This window comes from Ursus arctos, unplaced genomic scaffold (assembly GCF_023065955.2).
Source record: "Ursus arctos isolate Adak ecotype North America unplaced genomic scaffold, UrsArc2.0 scaffold_28, whole genome shotgun sequence".
NCBI lineage: Eukaryota > Metazoa > Chordata > Mammalia > Carnivora > Ursidae > Ursus > Ursus arctos.
In genome coordinates this window covers 6,875,744-6,897,445 of record NW_026622963.1, presented here as the reverse complement: position 1 = coordinate 6,897,445, position 21,702 = coordinate 6,875,744, and the positions used below count along the sequence as shown (strand labels likewise).

General features: G+C 46.0%; 1 protein-coding gene across 2 annotated transcripts in view; it reads right to left on the bottom strand.

Annotated features, from left to right (window-relative positions):
• THSD4 (thrombospondin type 1 domain containing 4) overlaps nt 1–21,702 on the bottom strand; it is a 551,960-nt gene that overhangs the window by 509,911 nt on the left and 20,347 nt on the right. The window contains exons 2-3 of one of the 2 annotated variants that reach the window (XM_026478433.4): nt 20,080–20,187; nt 8,167–8,236 (exon numbers count right to left, since the gene is read on the bottom strand). In XM_026478433.4, the coding sequence (XP_026334218.1) occupies nt 8,167–8,236; nt 20,080–20,108 (99 nt within the window). In that variant the 5' untranslated portion in view covers nt 20,109–20,187. Of the gene's footprint in view, nt 1–8,166; nt 8,237–20,079; nt 20,188–21,702 lie in introns of those variants that run through there. The other variant, XM_057303654.1, reaches the window with a different exon arrangement.

The following is a 21,702-nucleotide window of genomic DNA, read 5'->3' as shown; positions in this document are numbered from 1 at the left end:
ACATCTTCAAGTTCATTTATCTTTCTTCTACACTGTCAAATCTGCCATTAATCCTATCCAGTGCATTTTTCATTTCAGACTTTGTCATTTTCAACCTGTGAAGTTTGATAAGGGGTTTTTATATCATCCATGGTTCTATTTAACTTTTTGAATCTGTGAAATACTGCCTTAATAACTTTCAATATCCTTTTTTCCAAATTCTAAAACCTGTGTCAGTTCTGAGTTGGCTTCAATTGGTTGTTCTCCTCTTTATAAAGAACAGTGCTATTTTTGTGCTCCTGTGTATGCTCAGTAATCTTTGACCAAGTGTCAGACATCTTGAATTGTACCTTTTTTGGGTGCTAGATATTTTTATATTCCTATATTCATGAGCTTTGTGCTAGAATAGTTACATCATTCAGCAACAGTTTGATCCTTTCCAGTAGTACATTTATGGTTTGTTAGTTAGGCCCAGAGCAATACACACCCTAGGGTCAATTATTCCCCGAGGACCAGGGCAAGAGTTTCCTGAATATTCTCTCCAATGTCCCCTGGACTGTGAGTTTTAAAAGTCTGCCTGTTAGGAAGAGTCACTGTTTCTGGTACTGCACGAGTGCTGGACACTGTTCCCTTCAATTGTTTTGGACGGTTCTTTCCCAGTCTCAGGCGGTTGCGTCCCATGCATGTGCTCTTCGGTCCTGTGCTGCATCCCTGAGGAGGACTCCTGCAGTCTCCGTGTCTTCTCTCAGTGTCACTCCACTCTCTGGTACTCTGTCCTGCAGATTCTTGCCACCATGGTCTCACTGGACTCTCAAGCTCCTCAAATCAAGGAGTCCAACAGGTTCTGCCTAGGTTCCCATGTCCACTTCACTCCAAGGTGCCTTCTCTCAATGCAGTTGCCTGGGGAAATTTTAGGGTTCAACCCATTTGTTTCCCATCTCTGAGATATCATGGTCTTATGCTGACCAATATCCATAGTTCTGCAAAACAGTGCTTCATATATGTTGTCTGGTCATGTTTTGTTTGGGATGTTTCAGGGAAGAGGGAAGGGGAAATCCAGTCCCTGTTGCTCTATCCTGGCCATTTTGCTCGTGTCCCTGATGGGAGGGTAAATCCAATACCTGTTGGTCCATCTTGGCTGGAATCAGAGGTTTATTTTTTAATTTTGTTTAGTGTTATCTTGTATGGAGACACTATAATTATTTACCCATTCTGTTATTGATAGACTTTTGCATTATTGCCAATTTTGAGTAATTGTAAATGAAACTGCTTTGAACATTTTTATGCATATCTTTGTGGATACATGCACTCATTTCCTTTGGGCAAATACTCAGGAGTAGAATAGCCAGGTCACTGAATAGGTATATGTTTAGCTTTAAGAGATGTTGCCAAACAGTTTCCAAAGGGGTCTGCTATGTTAAACTCCCACCAGCCTTGTACAGAAATTCCAGTTGTTCCACATCCTCACCAGTACTTAGTACTGTTGGTGTTTTTCATTTGAAGCTATTCTGGTGGTATCTCATTTTAATTTGTATTTCCCTAAGGACTAATGATTTTGATTGAGCACCTTTTCACATGCTTATTGGCTATAAGAATATCCTCTTACGTGAAGTGTGTTTTCAAGTCTTTGGTCCATGATAAAATTGGATTGCTTAATTTTCTTAATGGTCAGTAGGGTTTTTTTTAATATGTATTCTGAACATGAATCTTTCGCCAAATATATTACTGAGAGTATCCTCGCCTGTTTATGGCTTATCTTTTCACTCTTTTTTTATGATGTATTTGATAAACAAAAGTCATCAATTTCAACATAGCCCAGTTCTTTGGGGGTCTTGTTAAAGAAATTCTTACCCACCACAAATCATGAAGATAGTTTCATATATTTTCTTCTAAAAGCATTACTGTTGTTTCCTTCCTTTTTGAATATGGCATCAATGATATGAGAAATTTTATGTAGCCTAAAAACTTCTTTTGCCTTTCTATCGGCCTTCCGTTCAATACCCAACTGTATGACACTGTCAACGGGCAATGTGAAGTCATTGGCTGCACATCCTACTACACTAATAGTAGGCTCTAAACCCATTACAAGGGCCCCTGCTGTTCACATCATGACTTGCTAATCAGTTAGCAAAACAAATATTTTATTTCACCCTTACTTCATTCTGTAGTGTCTCTGTTCTTTTTGTTTGAGAGTTTCTATAAATAACAGGTTGAAGAGCACTTTTCTTTGGCTGGGGGCCCAAGGAGTGAGTTTTTATTTCCTTCTTCTAGTTTTTCATTGTTTTCTAAGTTCTTTATAATACATGTGCATACTTTTAATTTGAAAAGTAAACTTAAAAAAAACCACATTGAGCAGTTGCGATGAAAGTATACGTATGTTTTTGCATTTGTAGGAATAAAATACGACGTTTCACAGCTCTTTCCTAAACAGATTATGTTGACTATACACATTATGACTTATAAAAGCAACTTGCACGGTCAATGTCTGTTGGGCAGACACAGTCGAACAGTTTCATTAACTTAAAAGCTTCCTACAATCTCCATAGTTTCCCTTATTAATAACGTATGGTTTTTATTAAAGTCTTGATCAAGTTTTTTTTTTCCTGCTCTTGGTCTTACCTTATCTGCAAAAGAAGCCGCAGAAAGTTTTAAAAATATAATGATTTGCCAAGTGTCATTAAAAATTACCAAGAACAGAGGTTGAGCAATCTTTTGTGATACTGTCCTTGTTGCAGGAGCAAGAGGAAGACATCTGGATAGAAATATCTGAAAAGAGCTACTGACACTCTGCGCCAGAGTCCTCTTTTCCTGCACCATTATGGGACAGAGATGTATCCAGTCACCCGAGCTGCATTTAGAAAAGCATAGTTTACTTGACAGCATTTACAAATTATGTCTTTTCCTCTGAATAACATACACTGCAGAAATGCTTCCATATGCTAAAGTTGGACATGCTATTGTAATGAAAAAGAAAAAGATATGTCTTTTAGTGGGTAGTTTTCATATACATACTAAACTGCAATATGCACAAATTAGTAATGCTGTCCCTTAAGAATTTACCATAAATGGTTTTCTAATTCTTTCTGCCGCTCTCTGCTACAGATCGGGAGTGGATTTTGTCTTAACACAATGGGTCAGCAGGAATTCAAGTATGATTTATCTAAGCAATGAAAGCAATTTGATAGCAGTCATAATTCTTATGTTTTAATGAAAAAATAGACTTTTTTCTCCAATCTTTTGTGTTCCTTCAAGTTCCGGGAGGAGACAACTTCCAACTTCAAATTCCAAAACACATATACGTGCAGGTAACTCCTCTCTATCAGACTTCAGAGTGGTGGTCTGCCAACCGTGGGCATGGGCCAAATGCAGCTAAACTCCTGCTCTTGTAAATAAAGTTTTATTGAAATACAGTCACGCACATTCATTTACCTACTGTCTATGGCTGCCTTTGTGCTACAAAAGCACAGTTGAGTAGTTATAACAGAAACTTTGTAGCCCAGAAAGCCTAAAACTTGTCCTTTATAGAAAAAACATTTCTTTTTTTTTTTTTTAAAGATTTTATTTATTTAGTTGACAGAGAGAGAGACAGCCAGCGAGAGAGGGAACACAAGCAGGGGAAGTGGGAGAGGAAGAAGCAGGCTCCCAGCCGAAGAGCCCGATGTGGGGCTCGATCCCACAAAGCCGGGATCACGCCCTGAGCCGAAGGCAGATGCTTAACCGCTGTGCCACCCAGGCGCCCCAGAAAAAGCATTTCTGACCCCTGTTTTAGTAAGTACCTATTTCTCATGTTGCAGAAATAAATGGACGCAACCACTGTCAGTAGCTCAGCCAGGATTTTTAGGATCTAAGCAGCCAGGATGACAGCCAGAGCTCCACAAAGCTCTAATGAAACAGCAAGAAGAAATTCAACGCCCAAGAAAGTATCGAATCCTTTCTTCTCTAGGGTGAATGACAATGACTCTGGCAGCCAAAATGCATATAATTATATTTGAGAACTGTCCTGAAATGTAAGTTCTCCAAGTAAATTAATCTGTAAATGATTTTGAAAAAAAATTCATCTATCTTTCTACTGCAAAGTTCTTAAAATATTTTGAGGAGGTACCATATGCCAAGATGGGAGACTTTTTGCTCAATTTTAAAATTCAACATTTAGGGGTGCCTGGGTGGCTCGGTCAGTTAAGCGTCTGCCTTCAGCTCAGGGTTGTGGGGTCATGATCACAGGGTCCTGGGATGGAGCCCCGCATCGGACTCCCTGCTCAGTGGGAAGTCTGCTTCTCCCTCTCTCTCTGCCCCTCCCTCCACTCGTGCTCTCTCTCTCTCTCTCTCAAATAAATAAATAAAATCTTTAAAAGTAAATAAACAAAATAAAATTCAACATTCCAAAGTAACTTACAAGCCTTTTTCCTTTCATTTCTCAGAACAAATACTTAAGAAAGATGAAGGCAATACCCATTTGTGAACCTTTCGTTCAGGATATATATATCATCAGGCTAACTTGAAAAATTTAGAGAAATAGCAAAGTAAATTGATCATTTATAAATATTTTCAGCTATGATGGTCTGTTTGAGCAACAAGAACAAAACACTGACAAATTGATTCAACTATTCAACAATTCATTCAGCAATTCATTCAATAATTGACTCAAAAACTCAACTATTAGGATTAACAACCCTGATACTTTTAAACAGTAATAATATAACTTAGTAATGAAAAGACAGTTGTCTTAGTCCATGACAGTTGCTATAACAAAAATACCATAGACAGGGGTAGGGGGCTTATGAAAATCATACATTTATTTTCACAGTTCTGGAGACTGGGGTGTCTGAGATTAAGGGGCTGGCAGATTTGGTGTCTGGGAGAGCCCATTTCCTGGTTGATAGGCAGCAGGCTTCTCGCTGTACCTTCACCTAGCAGAGGAGGCCAGGGATCTCTTGGGGAGGGTAATAATCCCCTCAGGACCAAATCACCTCCCAAATGTCCCACCTCCAAATGCCATCACACTGGGGATTAAGTTTCAACATAAAAATCTGGGGGAATGTGTTCAGTCTAGCACATTCCACCTTGGTCCCCCAAAATTCATGTCCTTCTTGTATGCAAAATATATTCATTCCATCTGAATAGCTCCCAAATTCTTAACTGGTTCCAGCATCAACTTGAGAGTTTAGGTCTGAAGTCCCATCTAAATATCACCTAAATTCGCACAACTCGTCCTGAGGCAATCTGCTCTCCAACTGTGAACTTGCTTAGTCAAACCTGTCACGTGCTTCTGAATACAGGGGTGAAACAGGCACAGGACATGCATTCCCATTCCAGATGGGAGAAAGAGGAAAGAAGAAAGGAGTGACAAGTCCCAAGCAAGTCCAAAACCCAAGGGGGCAAATTCCCTTAGACCTTAAGGCTCAAGAATAATATTCTCTTTGCCTTGATGCTCTGGGTCTCCAGACTCAGTGGGACAGTGCTCCTGCCTACAGCTTTGCTGAGTAAGGTTGAGGCTACAAGGCTCCTGGTTGCCTTGCCCCCACAGCTTTGGGCAGCCCTGTCCCCTCTGTGGCTCTCCAGGTTAGGGCCTGGGATCACAGCTCTGCTGGGAGGCCTGGTCCTTTGAAACCAAGATGGAGGCAGCCATGCCCCTGAGGCTCGCTGGGTGCAGCCCGCGCCTGACCCGGTTGCTGGAAAAGCACGTGGGGCAGCCGAGGACGGAGGGCTGGCAGTGGAGACCACCCAGTGAGGAGGTCCGTGGAGGGTCAAGCACAAGCAACCCCTTCTTTGCATTCTCCCATTGTCCTGGAAAACAGTTCCCGGCTTCTGTGAGATGGCTGACTAGTCTCATTATCAAAAGGTCTCTTGGCCACACCCTTAGTGTTCTCTCCTGAAGTCTTTCTCATTCTCTTCAATATGGATAAGCTGAGAATTTTCCAAATCTTTAAGTTCTGTGCTCTGCTTTCTTTCCAATTAACAATTCCATCTTTAAGTCATTTCCCCTTTCTCACATTTTACCACAAGCAGGCGAGAGAAACCAGGCCACTCCTTCCACATTTTGCTTCGAAATCGCCTCAGCTAAATACCTCATTTCAATGCTTGCAAGTGCTACCTTCCACAAACACGAGAACACGAACACAACTCAGCCAAGTTGTTTTTTGCCACTTTATAACAAACATGGCCTGTCTTCCAGTTTCCAAAAACATGTTCTCATTTCTGTCTGAGACCCCATCCTTCGCCATCTGCAGCCCACCACCTTTCTGTTCAGGGTCCCTGTTCTCTGAGCAGCTGAGGCTTTCTCTATAGCCCTCCTCTTCCCTTTCTGAGCTTGCACTGGAAACACCTTGAAAAGTCCACTCATGGCAACGTAGGCTGCTCCTAGCATGCACCTCCCTATTCTCCTGGTCCCTGCCCGCACCCAGTTCCAAAGCCAGTTCCGCCATGTCACGCGTTCGCTAGAGCAGCACCCCACTTCTCAGTGCCTGTTTTTGTCAGAGTCAGCTGCTAAAAGAAAGTACCAGAGACTGGGTGGCTTATAAACAAGAGAAACCTATTCCTCACAGCTCCGGAGGCTAGAAATCCAAGATCACGGTGCCTGCTTCTGGGCGGCAGACTTCTCACTGTATCCTCCCAGGGCAGGCAGCAAGCTCTCTCCTGACTCTAATAAGGGCACCAACCCCATTCATCAGGGCTCCCCTCCCCTGACGTAAGCACCTGCCAAAGGCCCCACCTGCAGATACCATCATATTGGACATTAGGTTTCAACACGTGAATTCGGGGGTGGGGGGCACAAACATTCAGTCTACAGGAGTGGTCCTCTCTGACTTCTTGAAATTACGAATGCAAATAATGCAGCGAAGTGAGAGGGGTATAAATTTCCAGTGACGCTAACAAAATGATGCTTAGACCTTGGCCAGGTTTTCTATTCATTCATTCATTCATTCATTCATTCATTCATTCAGCTGGTCACTCAACAAGTATTTTATCGAGCATCTACAACATGCCAGGCTGTATATTCCAGGAGCTGGGAAGACAGCAGTCTCATGGAGCTGACATCCTAGTGGGGCACACAATACAATACAGGTTCATATCTGGCCCGGAAAAACAAAGCCAGAACGTAAGCCACAGACCTGAAAGAAGTTCGACGGTTCAGACAAGAGTATTAAGGCTCTTGCAAGAAGGGTCACATCCAGGCAAACCCTTGTGCATACTCTTGTCCGCTCCCTTCTCTCCTGGACTTCCCCTATGAAATCCCTCGCTCGGGAAAGCGTCCAACCAACTCGGTCACGCTCAGATACAAACGCCTGACCTACCATTCCTCCCAGAAGTGTCTGCGTTTCCTGACATGTAGACAGGAGGAGTTCCTAGGTAGCAGAAAGTGGTCTTAGGGACCTTCTCAGAGTCGCCTCATGCATGTGCTTCTAAGGCATCGTCTATTGTGCACCTGTTCTGGTTTGTCTGGTTTCGGCAGCAGTGACGAGCTCACCTGCTACAAAACCCAGAGAGCCTGAAGGTGAGCATGTTTGATGCTGTCCGTATGTCCCCCCTGGATGTTCTGTCCACCCTTTCCCATCCAGCCCTGTTGCCTCGGAGGCTGGCCTCTGAGGACCGCACCAACGGATTTTTGTCTTCCTTTGGTTGGGCTCAGCTCAAGGGAGTCCCCAGCTGGAAATGGAGGAGGGAAGGAAAGAGAGGGCCAGGTCCTTATTTCCCTGCTCCCTCCCTGCCTGGCTGCTGGTTGCCAGGGGCTACGTTCAGGGCTCCCCATGTTCAGGGCTCCCCATCGGGGCTCCTCTTGCATATAGCTACCAGCCACAGCCACGGCTTTGCTAGAGCTCTCTCTGTAACCATCAGTACCCGCGGCCCCTGACGGTGCCCCTAGAGGGGGTCAAAGCTCCATGCTGGGGCTCCACCACTCCCGGGTGGGTCGTCTTCTCACTGGCCTCTCCCTCGTGGTCCCATTCTCAAGGACACAGCCAGCAACACCAGCGATGCTCTCAGGTTGGCCACTGACTGTGGGCACCAGCTTCATTTTTAAGCTCCAAGGGCTTAGGAGGGACAGGAGGACTGGTGACCATTCTGTAAATGGTGCTTCCTCTCAAGATTAGCGGCGACTCCCCTCCAAAGAGAACCAAACTCAGGGCGATGTGTGGTGTGCCCCCAGCCCCTTGTGCAGAGAAGCAAAGCCTCTGAATGGCCATGGCTTACCTTTCTGTGTTCAGTGGAGGGCTGTGGGCAGACGAGCTGGAGTCCAAGCAGCAGGAGGGAACCCAGGACGCTGAGAAGGAAAAACAGCAACAGGCAGGGCTATGAGTATGTCGCTGGCAGCAGCATCCAGCCAAGGCAGGGGCTCCCCCTCCTCACCAGGAGAGGACAGCCCAAACCCACCCCTATCCGGGGATGTGACCCAGCCAAGGTGCCAAGGCTCAGCCTCAAGGGAGGGGAGGCAGCACAGGGCTGTGGGCTGGGCCAAGGCAGGGGGCAGATCTGGGATCAAACCTTTTCCAACTCACCAGCAGGGTTCATAGGTCAGGACATGTAACCTCAGAAGCCTCAGTCTCCTCCCGCGTAAGATGGCGCCAACAACAGAAGCTGGCTCAGACGTTTGGGGAGGACGGACGCAGAGAAAGTGCTAGTGTGTGCTTGGTCTTAGTGGAGCTGGCCAGGTCAGGCTACGTGTGGGGCTCTGAGCCTGGCCAGGGAAACTCCTCTCCTACACCCCATGCTTCCCCTGGAACCTTCCCTCTGCCCATTCTTGGCCCTCTAGTGTCACAGATGTTCTCCATGGGCGGGATTAGCTGTGCTAAGCCCTACTGTCACCAGCCCTGATTAGAACTTGTCATCAAATAAAGGGAAGGTGTGGAACAGGAGCCAGCTGGCCCTGACACGGCAGGGTGTGCTGGGAGGGAGGACGCTTTTGATTCAAACACATTGAGGCTAGAATCCCAACTCCACCATTCCCATCTGGGTGAACTTGGGCAAGCTAACGTCTCTGACCCTCAATGTCCTCACCTTCTGTAAGGACCGCTGAGGATGACACAGGTGGAAACACCCACAGAGCTGGTTAGTCAGAGGAGAGACAAACATTGTCAATTAACTAAAACCCGAAGTCCCCGGACTTTAAATCGCCAACGCCATTGTTTGAAGCATCCCTGCAAAGAGGTCACTTGTCCTACTTAGTTGTCTTTTGGGTCCTTTTTTAGGGTTTAACCCTGATGACAGTTAAGTGACCCGGGTGGTTCTCACCCTTTTTTGAGGCTTCCGACACAATTGTGAGACGTGAAACCCTGCTCCAGTCCAAGCAGAACTCACTGTGTGGAGGTGAACATGAGGAAACCTGTCTGAACATGGGGGTCAGGGCGTATGGAGTTAGAAAAGGCTCCCACCATGTCCAAGTATCCTAAATGCCACCCTAAGCCCCTCTTTGTATGAAAATTAGCCAGGCCCTGGCAGACCACCCAGAATGGATGTGAACAGACTGGTCAGAGACGGAAATGGGGAGGGAAGCAGGGGAAGGGAACATGTAATGAGCGTCAGATGCCCTCTCTCCATGGTTGTCTAGGACTTGGGGCTGCCCAAGGGTAGTACATACACACCCACTGCAAACAGGAAGGGCTGCACCATCTACTGAGGTCCAGAAAAGGAGGGGCCCCCTCTGCCCCACCCTCATCCCATACTGTCACCCCTCACCACCTCCAGCCTGTACAAGGAGCGGGCGGAGGATGAGAGAAGTTTACTCCGTGTGGACTTCTCTGTAGAGAGATGCGGGGGTGCTGAGCACAGCCCCCTCCTCTCCTGTAGGAGAAGAAAAGTCAGCGTTCCCTCCCCAGACCAGCAAGGACTACCACGTAGAGAGCTGTACCTGAGCCCCCATGTTAGGGATATAAGGACTGGCACCAGATTCTCCCCTGGAAAGTATCTAAAGGACAAATCCTAGCTGGAGTGCCTGGGAGGGCAGAGTGGAGAGAGGGCTGGAGGGGGAACAGCCTACATTTCTGGAACTTGCAGGGACAGAAGATGCTGGCTTTTTCCTGTCAACTGCAGCAGGCACCGTGCGTGGAACGCTGGGTTTAGGTGTTCTAGAAAGAACCTCATCAAGGCTGCTTGCTGGGGTTAGGTGATGTGTGGTGGGTACCCATGGAGTACGGGACTTGGGGAAGGGTCATAAAGAGATGTGCAGCAGGAGACCCCAAGTGAGGGGGAGGTTCTTTGGGAGGGTCTCCCAAAGTGCCCCAGGAGAGGAGAATACAGAACTCGGACATCTGCTGACCCAAGGTCAGCAACACCGGATCACCAGGGTCACCAAGCGCATGGAAACCCTCTGCCTAGTTACCTCTCCTCTCCCCTGCTCTCCCCTGCTCCAGCCACCAGTGGCCGAGGGAGGGGCCGGGCGGAGACCTGGGCTTGTGAAGAAACCAGCCTGTACCCTCCTCCTGCGACAGGTGTCTGAGGCCCCGCCCTCCCTGTCGGGGGGAGGAGAGACTCTGGGCGAGGAGAGACACTTTCAATGGGATGAGAGCCTAAAATTTTTATATCTGATGAGACTTTTTTTTTCCCTAACTAGACTTTCTTTTTAATGTGGCATATCTCTATATAAAATCCTTCCAAACAGGGGATCTAATCAGAAACATATAATATGAAATCAGTCATGAAGAGAATCAGAGTTGGTTTGTAATTTGCTGAGGATCTAGGTCAGTGCCATGCAGTAGAATGTTCTATGATGATGGAAATGCTCTATTTCTGCACCGTCCAGTGCACAGGTACATGGATCTGATGGTGAAGGGACTCGTGTCTTAGATGAATACCAAAAACTACTGAAAGAAAACTAAAACTAAAGCTTCTAAAAGGACAGGCATTCAACCAATCAAGCTCTCCCTTAATACACATACACCTTTTTTGGCCTTTTCTTTTTAAAGATTTATTTATTTGAGAGAGAGAGCGAGCGAGCAGGGGGAGGGGTAGAGGGAGAGAGAGAATCTTAAATAGACTCCCCCCTGAGCTCGGGGCCTGATGCGGGGCTCGATCTCACCACCCCGAGATCATGACCTGAGCCAAAATCAAGAGTCGGACGCCTAAGAGTCGGACTGAGCCACCCAGGCACTCTTTCTTTGGACTTTCTGATACTTGAAAACAAATGAACCTACAAGAAACCAGAAAACTGCCCAAGATGTCCTCCAGCCATGAGGCGGGGGCATCTAAGGAGTGGGTGTGAACACGCTGGTGGGGAGAGAACAGGTATTTTCTAGTTGAATCCTTACAGGATCCGGTTTGTCCTGCAAACCAAGGAGCACGCACATCACAGTTGGGGAGTCTAGGCTCTTTAGTTACATGAGCTTGCACAAACAAATCATCTCAGCTTCCCTCAGTTTCCCCATCTGTAAAATGGGAACGATATGACCTGCCCTGCCTCCCTCAAATGACTCAAGGTGAAAGACAGCCTCTCATGAACCTGTGCCTACAACTCTGAATCACGGCAACGCATTCTGGCACTGTTTACTCATCTTTAAAAAAAAAACCAGATTGGCGTGGTTTTGTTAAAAAAACAAACAGCAGCTCCCTAAACGTGTTACACCTCAGCCCCTCCAAGTTCTTGGCCGACGCCTAAGCCACATATTTGTAATGCAATCAGGAGCACTTTCGCATAACCACTCATCCCAGGCTGTACTTCCATAACTTTCCAGGGGACTTGGGGCAGGACAGGGAGTGCAAGATTAGAGGAGGGAAGATTCTGGTTGTTCCTGTCTCCGAAGAAGGGCATTCCAAGTGGCCTGGTGAACTCTACTCCCAGATACTTCTACCCCTCTTTTCCGGTGTCTGCCCAAAGCTGTCCGTTCTCCATAAAGCCTCCCCGGCCTGCACAAAAGAACCTATTTCTTTTTTTCCACAGCACTTACTATCTCACTGGCTGAGGCTTTATTCATTTAAACTTCTCCCTCCACCCACTAGAATGCAAGCTCCATGAGATGAAGGAGTTGGTTCTGTCCCTACTTTACTCCCCAGCATCTAGCGAGTGTCTGCTATATAGTAAAAGCTTAATTTACTGAACGAATGCATGATGTCACATCATCCTGACGACTTACGAAATTTCAAGATAAATGGGAATAGTGCGAATTAACAGATTCAAAAATGCCCAGAGTCACTTTGGGAGCTGTTAAAAGGTACTTTATGAGGGAATTATGAAAATCAGTTGTGCTTTTGAATTTCCATGTGATGCCCCCCAAATTTATGCTCCTAGGATGGACAGGAGGTATGTCAACAAAATGTTTGTTGTTGCTTCTTGTTGCGAAAACGCAACACAAATTACATTTCGATGTTCAAATGCTTCTTTTCTTCACTGAGCTGGGTCCTAGTGGAACTAAAATGCATAGGGGTACCCAATAAAATTCATTCTGGAATAAACTCTTCGTTATTAAATGGGCTCTGCTCTGAATGGAATAGAATAAATTCCCCCAGAGGGGAAATTATTCTTTGGGCTGCAATAACAGCAGCCAGAGTAATATATAACCCCAGGGGCCAGATGAACCTCTGCCAAGGGCTGGAAGTTTCCCACCCCTGCTCAGCAGAGTCTGTTTTAGGATACCCCACCCTGCTCACACATACCTATGTAATTGGTAGTCCGTAGCTGTGCCCACAACCGCTTCAAAACACCAACAATCTAGCCCAAATCCTTGTTCCTCCTGACCCGACTCAAAATTAACGTTTGGGGAATGGGAGAGCATGTGTGTGTCTGTGTGTGTGCAACTCGTGTGTTATTTCACTTTGATAGTTTGCTTTGGCAAACTGCTCCCAGCTTGCAACGTTTTGACAGATTGAAGGCTACCAGGGCCTTTGGCAAACAAATCACACCCTCCGCTCCAAGCGGCGGGGGAAGCCACATTCCTACCAAGACTTTCCGATTCACCTTGCAGTAGAAACAACCCAACAGTTCACACCAGAACACACAGGGGGGAGAAAATGCCGTCTCCCCAGTATTGTGTTAGATTTTAAACACTGCATCATCTCATCTCCTCACGTAGAAAATAACGCTCCTTGAAATCTGACACCAGATTTACAGCATGGAACTGGGGCTCCCCTCTGGGCTTCTGGATCGGCCTAGGTGAACCCCTCCCACCCCCCACACCACCCATCCTCAACTGCGGGTCGGGGGTAGGGGTGGTGGACCCCGTCACAGCTGCCGTGTACCTGGGATCACCTCCATGAACTCAACACCACTTGACCCTACCAAGTAACAAAACAAGGAAAACAGGAAAAACCACCACCGAAACCCAAAAACCTTACTTCTTTTCTTCTTCAGTTAGTACAACCCTAGAGATATTTGGGGGGCAACCTGGAAACTGATAAAATTATACTGACCTTAGCAAACGGGAGCCAAAATCTTAGCACTAAAGTGACATCTCCCCCTACCGGGCTCCGGAGATGAAAAAGGTTTGCCAGCATGCCTCTCGCCATGTTCGGCCTTCCTCTGACAGCAGTTAAGAGTAGAGGCAGACAAGAGAGGGAGATGGGCTACAAATGACATTGGAAAGGAACTGGATGGTTTACCACTGATCTCAATGCTTACGGGTATAATTGCATTGAAATTCCACAACTATCCTACCAGACACGTTTATTATACCCACTCTGCAGGTGAGGAAATTGAGGCACAGAGAGGCTAAGCTGTTTATCGAAGGCCACACACACCTACTAAGTGCCAAAGGCTGATTTCGATGCCAGCAGTCAGACCCTTGGCCTGGATGCTTAACCACTGTGCTCGGGGGCCTCATTAACACGACACCCCTTTATGCCAAGCATTTGCGTTTCATCACATCGATTTCCCTCCCCAGTCTTCGGAGGCTGTGGCTTCACACATCTGTTTCACTTTCTGTCCTGCTTGCAAAAATAATCAGAAAGTAAGTACATGTGATAAAACCTAGTTTATCCAGCCTCACTAGAGAACCTTCTGAATTTTAAAATAATTGAAGCTAACCATTTCAATGCCAAACTTAAAAAAAAACAAAAAGCGCATTCTATTTATTTTCCTGCTTCCTTCTACGGAGCATGCTGAGCTTAAGTCACCTTTTTTGGATGGCTCCGAACCATCAGCGTGAATGTCAAACCATTTGCGGAGCACAGGGGGATGGCCTTGGAGCAGGGTGGGTTGAGAGGCGCAGACGTCCGGGGTTTCCTGAATGCAGTTGGCCCTCTGCTGTCTCCTCCCAGCTGTCAGGCATTGCTTAGTGCGCTATGGAGGGGCCCGTGTTCCTCCTAACTCAGCTCCCTTCGGCTCGCCCTTGGCCTCAGAACCACCCTGCAGCCAAAGCAAGACCTTTCCCTCCGGGAAAGGGCCCGCCTGGCTTTCATGCGGTGAATGTTTCCGATTTGGAGCCTGGATTTACAGACACCTATTCTATGCATATTGGCTTTTATTGCTTATTTCCAGGTTCTCGACTCTTGCGGTCCTTTGCGTTTTCTGGAGCAGGGCCTCTGGAAAAGGAGGTGTCTGTCACGGCCCCGATTTTTAAGACACAACACCCTTTGGTAAATGCCCCCCTCGATGGTGGCTCTGTTGAGGAAATGGTTTCTGGTACATCTTTGCAGCGAGCAGGCAGTCGACACAGCTCTGGGCCCAGCTCAGGGCCAATAAATTGCCAGTGGATGCAAGAATGGAAGGACGGGATGACGTGAGAGAGAAAACGAACCAGAGGGAGGGACGAATGGTCGGTCTCGAAAGGAAGGCAAAGTGCTGCCGTCAGCCACACTCCAGCAATGGAAGTGTTTTCGAAGTGCATCCCAGAATTCTCTGCTGGGAAAATAAAAGAACTGGCAAAAGGAAGCCAGTCCTAGAAGGAGGATTTCCACACGTTGGCAGGTACGGGTTCTAGCCCCCCTGGGGAGGGGGCAATATTACCCTGAGGCCTATCAATCCACTTGAGTCCATACGGAATGGGTCGCTGGCAGCCCAGTGATCACACCTTGACGCCATTGAACCCTTTTTTGGTACAGAATGTTCTAGCAAATCCCACAGTCAAGTACTGAGTGAAGAGGACATGATCCAGGTGCAGGGCTGTGCCAGGCAGAAAGAAAAATCAATACTGTGTGAATGCCTGCCATCATTTTATAGGTAGGGGTTTGCCAGGGCAGTCCTCCAAAAAACGATTTTATTTCCTCCTAGCCTCTCTGCCTACCATTCAGATGGCTCTCCTACCAGGCTTCCCATAAAAGATTCCAGCAGGTTCTTCCCCGGTACCCTCGTACTTTGAGTTGTGTTCCTACAGAGTCAACCATGTCCCCAAACCTGTTTATGCCAACGGCTTTCTAAGTACCTACAAACACTCGAATGGTACACAAACCCATGAAACAGCACAAAGAGAGAGAGGGGTTGTTAGCTGTTTCTACAAAAATGAAGCTGAATGCTTTGGCTCAATAAGGCAAGTAGTCAGGAAAAAAAAAACTGCTGGCAAATTAGGTGTGGATGAGACAACTGTAAATGATTAAGGGGCACAAATAATAAAAATCGAACATCATCCGAACACGGATTGCTTTGCAAATGTCATTAGATTCTCACTCCACGTTAAAGAAACACAAATGGAAACCTTAGATAATGCTTATGGGTGTGGTCTGGGCAAGAAGGACCATCAGGGGCTCGTGCTCAAAGAAAAGTCCTTGGCCCCACTTCAAAAAAGAGTGAGTGAATGCACATGTGTTTTAAGTTAAAAATAAACTGTTAAAGGTGTGTGTGTATCATTTGTATGATTTTCTGCTTTAACCTGCTTTTGTAATTAACAATCCTCATCAGGAAAGAAAAATATTCTACTTTCTTTTACACGAAAGATAATTATTAACTTATTCATGCAATAGTCAACAAATATTTATTAAGCAACAACGGGGGAGCGGTTTAGATGAGGACTACCCAAAATCTCTCCGCCTTATTAACACCAGCAGTTTAATACCAGTAGTCAAACCCGGGCCCTTCTCTTTCCGCCCTCCCTCCTTCTTCGACCTTCCTTTCCCTCCTCCTCCTCCTCCCACTCTCTCCCTACTCCCCTTCCCAGTCTCCATCCCCTCCTCCCTCCCCTTCCCTCCTCCTTCCCCCTGTCACTTCCCCCTCCTCTTCCTCCTCTTCCTCCTTTTTCTTGTCTTCTTCCTTCCCTTATTTTCCCCTCCTCCACCCCATTTCTTGGTCAGTGGCATAGGGACACGGATTGAGCCCACAATCCTTCCCAATTACCACATAATTCTTGATCCCCGAGGGGAGTCTCCATTTTCACTGATCCATCATACCTCAAACATCACCGTTTTGGGCATTCTCCTACAAACACATCTTCTCAACCCACTTCTTTTTTCCTTTCTGTATTTGGAATCTTTTTCAGTTGCCCCCAAAACGGCCACCCTTCTCTTTCTCATTTCCTCAGTTCCTTCTGGTTGTATTTCTAAGTGAAATAGCTGACAGGCGTTACAGTAATATTACTTTCCTGAAGTGCATATCATGGCAAAGAAAAGCCTTACGTTTCAGAAGACTAACACCAGACACTTGACCTAGGGCCACCAACCTGCAAACCCCTTAAAACGATCCAGAACCCTACTTCATAAGATCTATAAAAATCACCATCTACCCTCTGTAATCTCTCTAATTACATCTGCATTTCTTCAAAACCTACCATTCCAAATAAGGATCACCGAGTCAATGTTATTTCCTGCCAACTTAACCACTTGTCTGGCATTTTCAACCGTTTTGTTTTCCTCTGTGTTTTCATCTCGAACACCAGCACTGTCGACTATGCTAACACACACCGCGACGTATAAAATGAGCCCCTGACCAAGCAGACCGGCTCGGGAGAGCTTTTGTTGGCTGGCCATGGTAGGTGGTCCTCCCTCTTGTACTGATTCTACGGAAAATTGTGTTTGCTTCCACTCAACCACTAAACAAACACATAAAGCTATAACTGTGAACATATATATTCATATTTATATTATATATTTTTATGTATATTTTATATATATATATATATTTTTTTTTTTTTTTAGGTGCACCATTTGGAGCAAGACTTTAAGAAATGTATGTACTTCTGTTTCACTTAGTATCCTTTCCTCATTAAGTTGTAACAGGTGACAAAGACTCCCTAATGCAGCCTTGACCAACCCTTTGGCCCAAATGGATTTTCCTTGCCCTGAATTTGGCATGGCGTCCAGGGTTGTCCCACATTCGCAGACAACTCACTAACGAGCTCCAGCAAGAGTTAAAGTTTTAGTGTGTTTTTCTGCTCCTGGGTTTAACGGTGATTCTCTTTATGACTGCAGACTCTGAGCAGGGCAGAGATACTCTTACTATGTTAATACTCAGGGCTTCTCTGTCTTTTTCAATGAGGGAGAAGCTGGCTTTCTGTTTCTCTGTGGCTTGGCAAAAACTGGGGAGGGATTTTTTAAAACAAAATCCCTGCCTATCAGAATTGCGAATCCCCTTAAATGGTTTTTCCTCTCAGGGATTCTCTTGGCGAGCTAACTTCTAATTTTGACCTGTTTTCTCTTTACGTAGAGAAATCCTCCAGCTTTTCCAATTGATCTCTATGCACTTGGTTGCATCGATAAATATTAACAAGCCCTTAATATTTGGGTGTTTGCATGTATGTGTCATCTGCCAATGTTATCAAAGACATCTCGCTCTTAAAGGAAACATAGCCCTTTCCCCAAGAACATTTTCTAAAGCGTTCATACAAAAGTCACTCTAGTTTTGTTTTGCTTCTTTCAGAATAAAGTAGATTTACGAGGCCTTAGAAGCAGAATGCAGATGGTTTATGAGTACCTGGCTTTGGAAGGACGAGACCTCACAGAACGCTCCAGCTGAGCTCTTGCAAAGAAATCACCCATCCTCAAGGCTCACATTTGCTCTCTCCTTACAGCCGAACTGTTGAAGAAACATCCTACTGAATAGCCCTGTTCAAACCACCCCTTCGGAAGGACCCTAACGCTGGAAGCCTGGAGAGACTTCCAGAGTTCCATCCCAAGGGTAGCGAGGCCACATCTAGCTTTCAACTACGCCCACCCTGCTCATTTCTAACCTGTGGGCAATTTGTCCAAGAGAATGCACAGCCTGGAGGTGAGCCCACCAGGGCTCCCTCGAAGACAGATGGCTTCCAACCACCGACCAGGTCATTACGAGAGGTTACCTGTTTTTGCAGGGGCATCAATTAAAATTCCAAAATTCCATCAAGAAAAAAACTTTGCAAAAGGGAGTTCTCCCAAGCAGTGGCCTTCCTTGTGTGCCTTGGTGGCCAGATTTTTGAGGACCCTCAGTACTTGCAGGGGCCTTGCTGATGGTGGCCAGACTTACACTTGCTTCCCACATGTGAACCCACCTTTGGTCATCTGCTGCTCTTTTCAATCCAGTTCGATATGTGACTATGACCTCTTCTCTGCCCCGCATTGGGTCCTGGTGCTCAGGTATACTGTGGCTCTGAACTGACCCAGGGGCCATGTGCATCCCTCACTCCCCTGTGGTTAGACAGCGGGATAGCGGAGCTTCCTCAAACAGGATGCATAGCTCATGTCTTGAAATACCTTTTAAATTGTTTTTCAAACTATGGTTTAAAAAGACAAACAGTGATTTAGATTAGTTACCAAATACTAACCCTGAGCAGATCTGGGCTGCCCTGTGAAGGGCTGGATTTTGCAGAGATCTCAGAATGGAGCTTTCCCTGCCTTCTCTCTTTGTGACACGCTTGCGAATGACATTAATGAAGAACGTTGTAGCTCTGCACGGGTCTTTGGATTTCAGAGCTGCACATGTCTGCTCATGTAAAATTATACAAGCAACTACAGACTAAAGCACACACACACACACACACACACTCAATTAAATGCCAGGCGTTGGCCTAAGAGCATCCGCCCCGCAATGGTCGAGCTCCCTACTTGGGCAATCATATGTGACACCACCACAATAACCTAGTAGAGACCATTTTATTTTTTTATTGTAAGTTCTAAGCATTTGGGGCTAATGTATAGTTATGAAAGAAAAAAAAAGTACAAGATAACCTTAGTGCCTCAGCTTTTAAACAAAAAGTTCTTCCTTCCCCGCTTTCTAGATTCTGAGTCTATTTAAAGAGTCTCTTGAGACGGCAAGACGAACTTCCTCGGGGAACTCAAGGGCTTACTTGTGGGCATCAAGATTCTCTTAATACTACGCAGCTAAGACAAGGGCAGAACAATCCAGATACCGAGGCTGATGTACGAGCTCTCGTCCATAAATCCTGATTGCGAATGTTGGTGTTTATCAAAACAGACCCATTGATCTCATAATGTGTAAATGTTACAGATTGAAACTTAGGAGATAAATTTCTCTTGATGAAATACTGCCGTTGGCCATTTTGTATATCGAGTTTTTACATAGCATTTGGACTGATGAATTTTTAAAAGGGTCCATCAGCTTAAAGAAAAGTTTGGGGGAAGGGGCGCCTAGGTGGCGCAGTCAGTTAAGCGTTTGCCTTCGGCTCAGGTCATGATCCCAAGGTCCTGGGATCGAGCCCCACATCAGCCTTCCTGCTCAACTGGGAGTCTGCTTCTCCCTCTCCCTCTGCCCCTGCTTGTGCTCTCTCTCACTCGCTCTCAAATAAATAAAAATTAAATTAAATTAAAAAAAAGAAAAGTTTGAAAACAGCCTTGGCGGCACCGACGACAGTTCCAGACCACGGCGCTCTCTTCCCACCCCCGCACTAAAGGAACGTGGCCCCCAGGAGTTAGCCGCACGGTCTTCTTACGCACAAAACAGAGATACCACTACTCGTTCTATTTGCCTCACAAGGTTGATATCAGGATCAAACAAAAAATGCCGGTGATCCGCAGATCCAAGAACGTCTCTACTTATAAATAAAAATCTGAATCCTGGAGGTCTCCCGGGAAATAGCAGAGCACAGGGTAGAAGACAAGCCACTTGATTCTTGGTCTGAGCGCCTCTCCCCACAGCACACAGCTCCCTAGGCCTCGGCGGCCCTCGGGAATGGCAAACTCACCACACGTACTACAGAGTGTATCGAAGAGATCTCTGACGTGCAGACCCGCGAGGCTAGTTACTATAAAGACTATACAGTAACACGCAAGTATCGAATTTCCTATTTTCCTGTTTTCTTTTTTAAAAGGTTCTCCACGTACCTGAGAGACTCCATGAAATGAGAAACCATGATGCTGGGCGTTCCTGAAGAAGCAAGGGCTCCTCTGAGATGTTACCAATTTTCTGCAGATGGATGTGGCGTCCAGCTCCTACAGAACGAACAACAATACTATTTTCAGCATCATTTGCTCAGGAAGATCCTAGAGCCTAAGTGGGCCAATGAAACCAGAAGCGAGCAAACGGAAGACATTAAAACAAAAATGCCAATGCCTTGTTATGGTTACAAGATTTCCCAATCGAAATCCGATTGTGTACGCACATGAGGTAAGAAATGGATAGGACAGTCAGCACAGGGATTGACCCATAAAAGATGTTCCATAAATTACTATTAGTACGATTATCTCAGCGTCCGGCTAATAGCAGAGTTGGCAGTGGGCAAAAGATGGTGTTGGAAATCCAGTTCCCTCTACTAAAGGCTACGTGACCATAGGAAAGTCATTTCACCTCTGGGTCTTGGTTTCCCCAACTGTACCGTAGAGCTAAAAACACTGCCTAACAATAAAAAGAAGTGGACTAATACCTGCTACAGTGTGATGAACCCTGAAAACATTACCCTAAGTGATAGAAGCCCGCCATGCGAGACTACATCGTGCATGAGTCCATTTACAGGAAATGTTCAGAATAAGCAAATCTGCAGAGACAAAAATCACGTTAGCGGTTGCCAGGGTCAGGAAGGTGAGGAGAGGCTAACAGGAGGTACAAGGTTTCCTCCTGGGGTGACAAAAATGTTCTCCAATTACATTGTGCTGACGGCTGCCCAATCCTGTGAATGTATTAACAATCGTTTAATGGTAGACGTTAAATCGGTGAAGGGTATGCAATGTGAATTATATCTCAATGATACTGTTTAAAAATACAGCCTGAAGGACTGCCACAGGTGGTGGGGAATCCGGGAGTGGACGTACGTGCTGTGCTCGGCCCAGTGCCTGGCACCGAGCGACACCCAACCCCAAGTCGCTCTGCTGATATCGATGTAAGAAGAGGTCAAGAGACACTTCAAACGTGTGATCACAGTAAAAACAGGACGGTAGAATCCCTCGCCGACAAATACCCCTTTACTCAGAAGCCCTTACTAAACAGAATGTCTGAACACTGTCAGATGAGCCGACAGTTTCAAAGGTAAATTATAAACAGCTCAGAAAGCCTGGGATGGGAGGAGGCTTGGTTGGAATGTAATAGAACTTGGGCAGAACACCTATGGCCCGGCCTCCCCTCCTCCTGCACCTCCTTTCAGGGCAAGGCAAATAAGTGAAGCAAGGTTTCAAGGCGTGCCCCGGGGTCCTCTCCAATAAAACCAGTTTTCCAAAATCACTGGTTTCCACATTCTTCCCAGGACTTCAAATTTCCTTCCTACTAGAAAGGGAGTGGGGTGGGTAGAGGAGGGGGAGAGAAATTATAAGGACTTAAGGAAAGACGGTCATGAGAATCAGAACATTCCATTTCCAGGGAAAAATCATCAAGATTTTAAAAGTTACCACCAGCTCTTTCTGGAGGCTATTAAGAAAGTAAAGCCTCTTAACTGTAATCACCCCTAATTAGCCATCAGCAACTCGTGAAATTACTCATGGCATTGAAGACCCTCAAATTCTTGGGGCTCAGCCAGA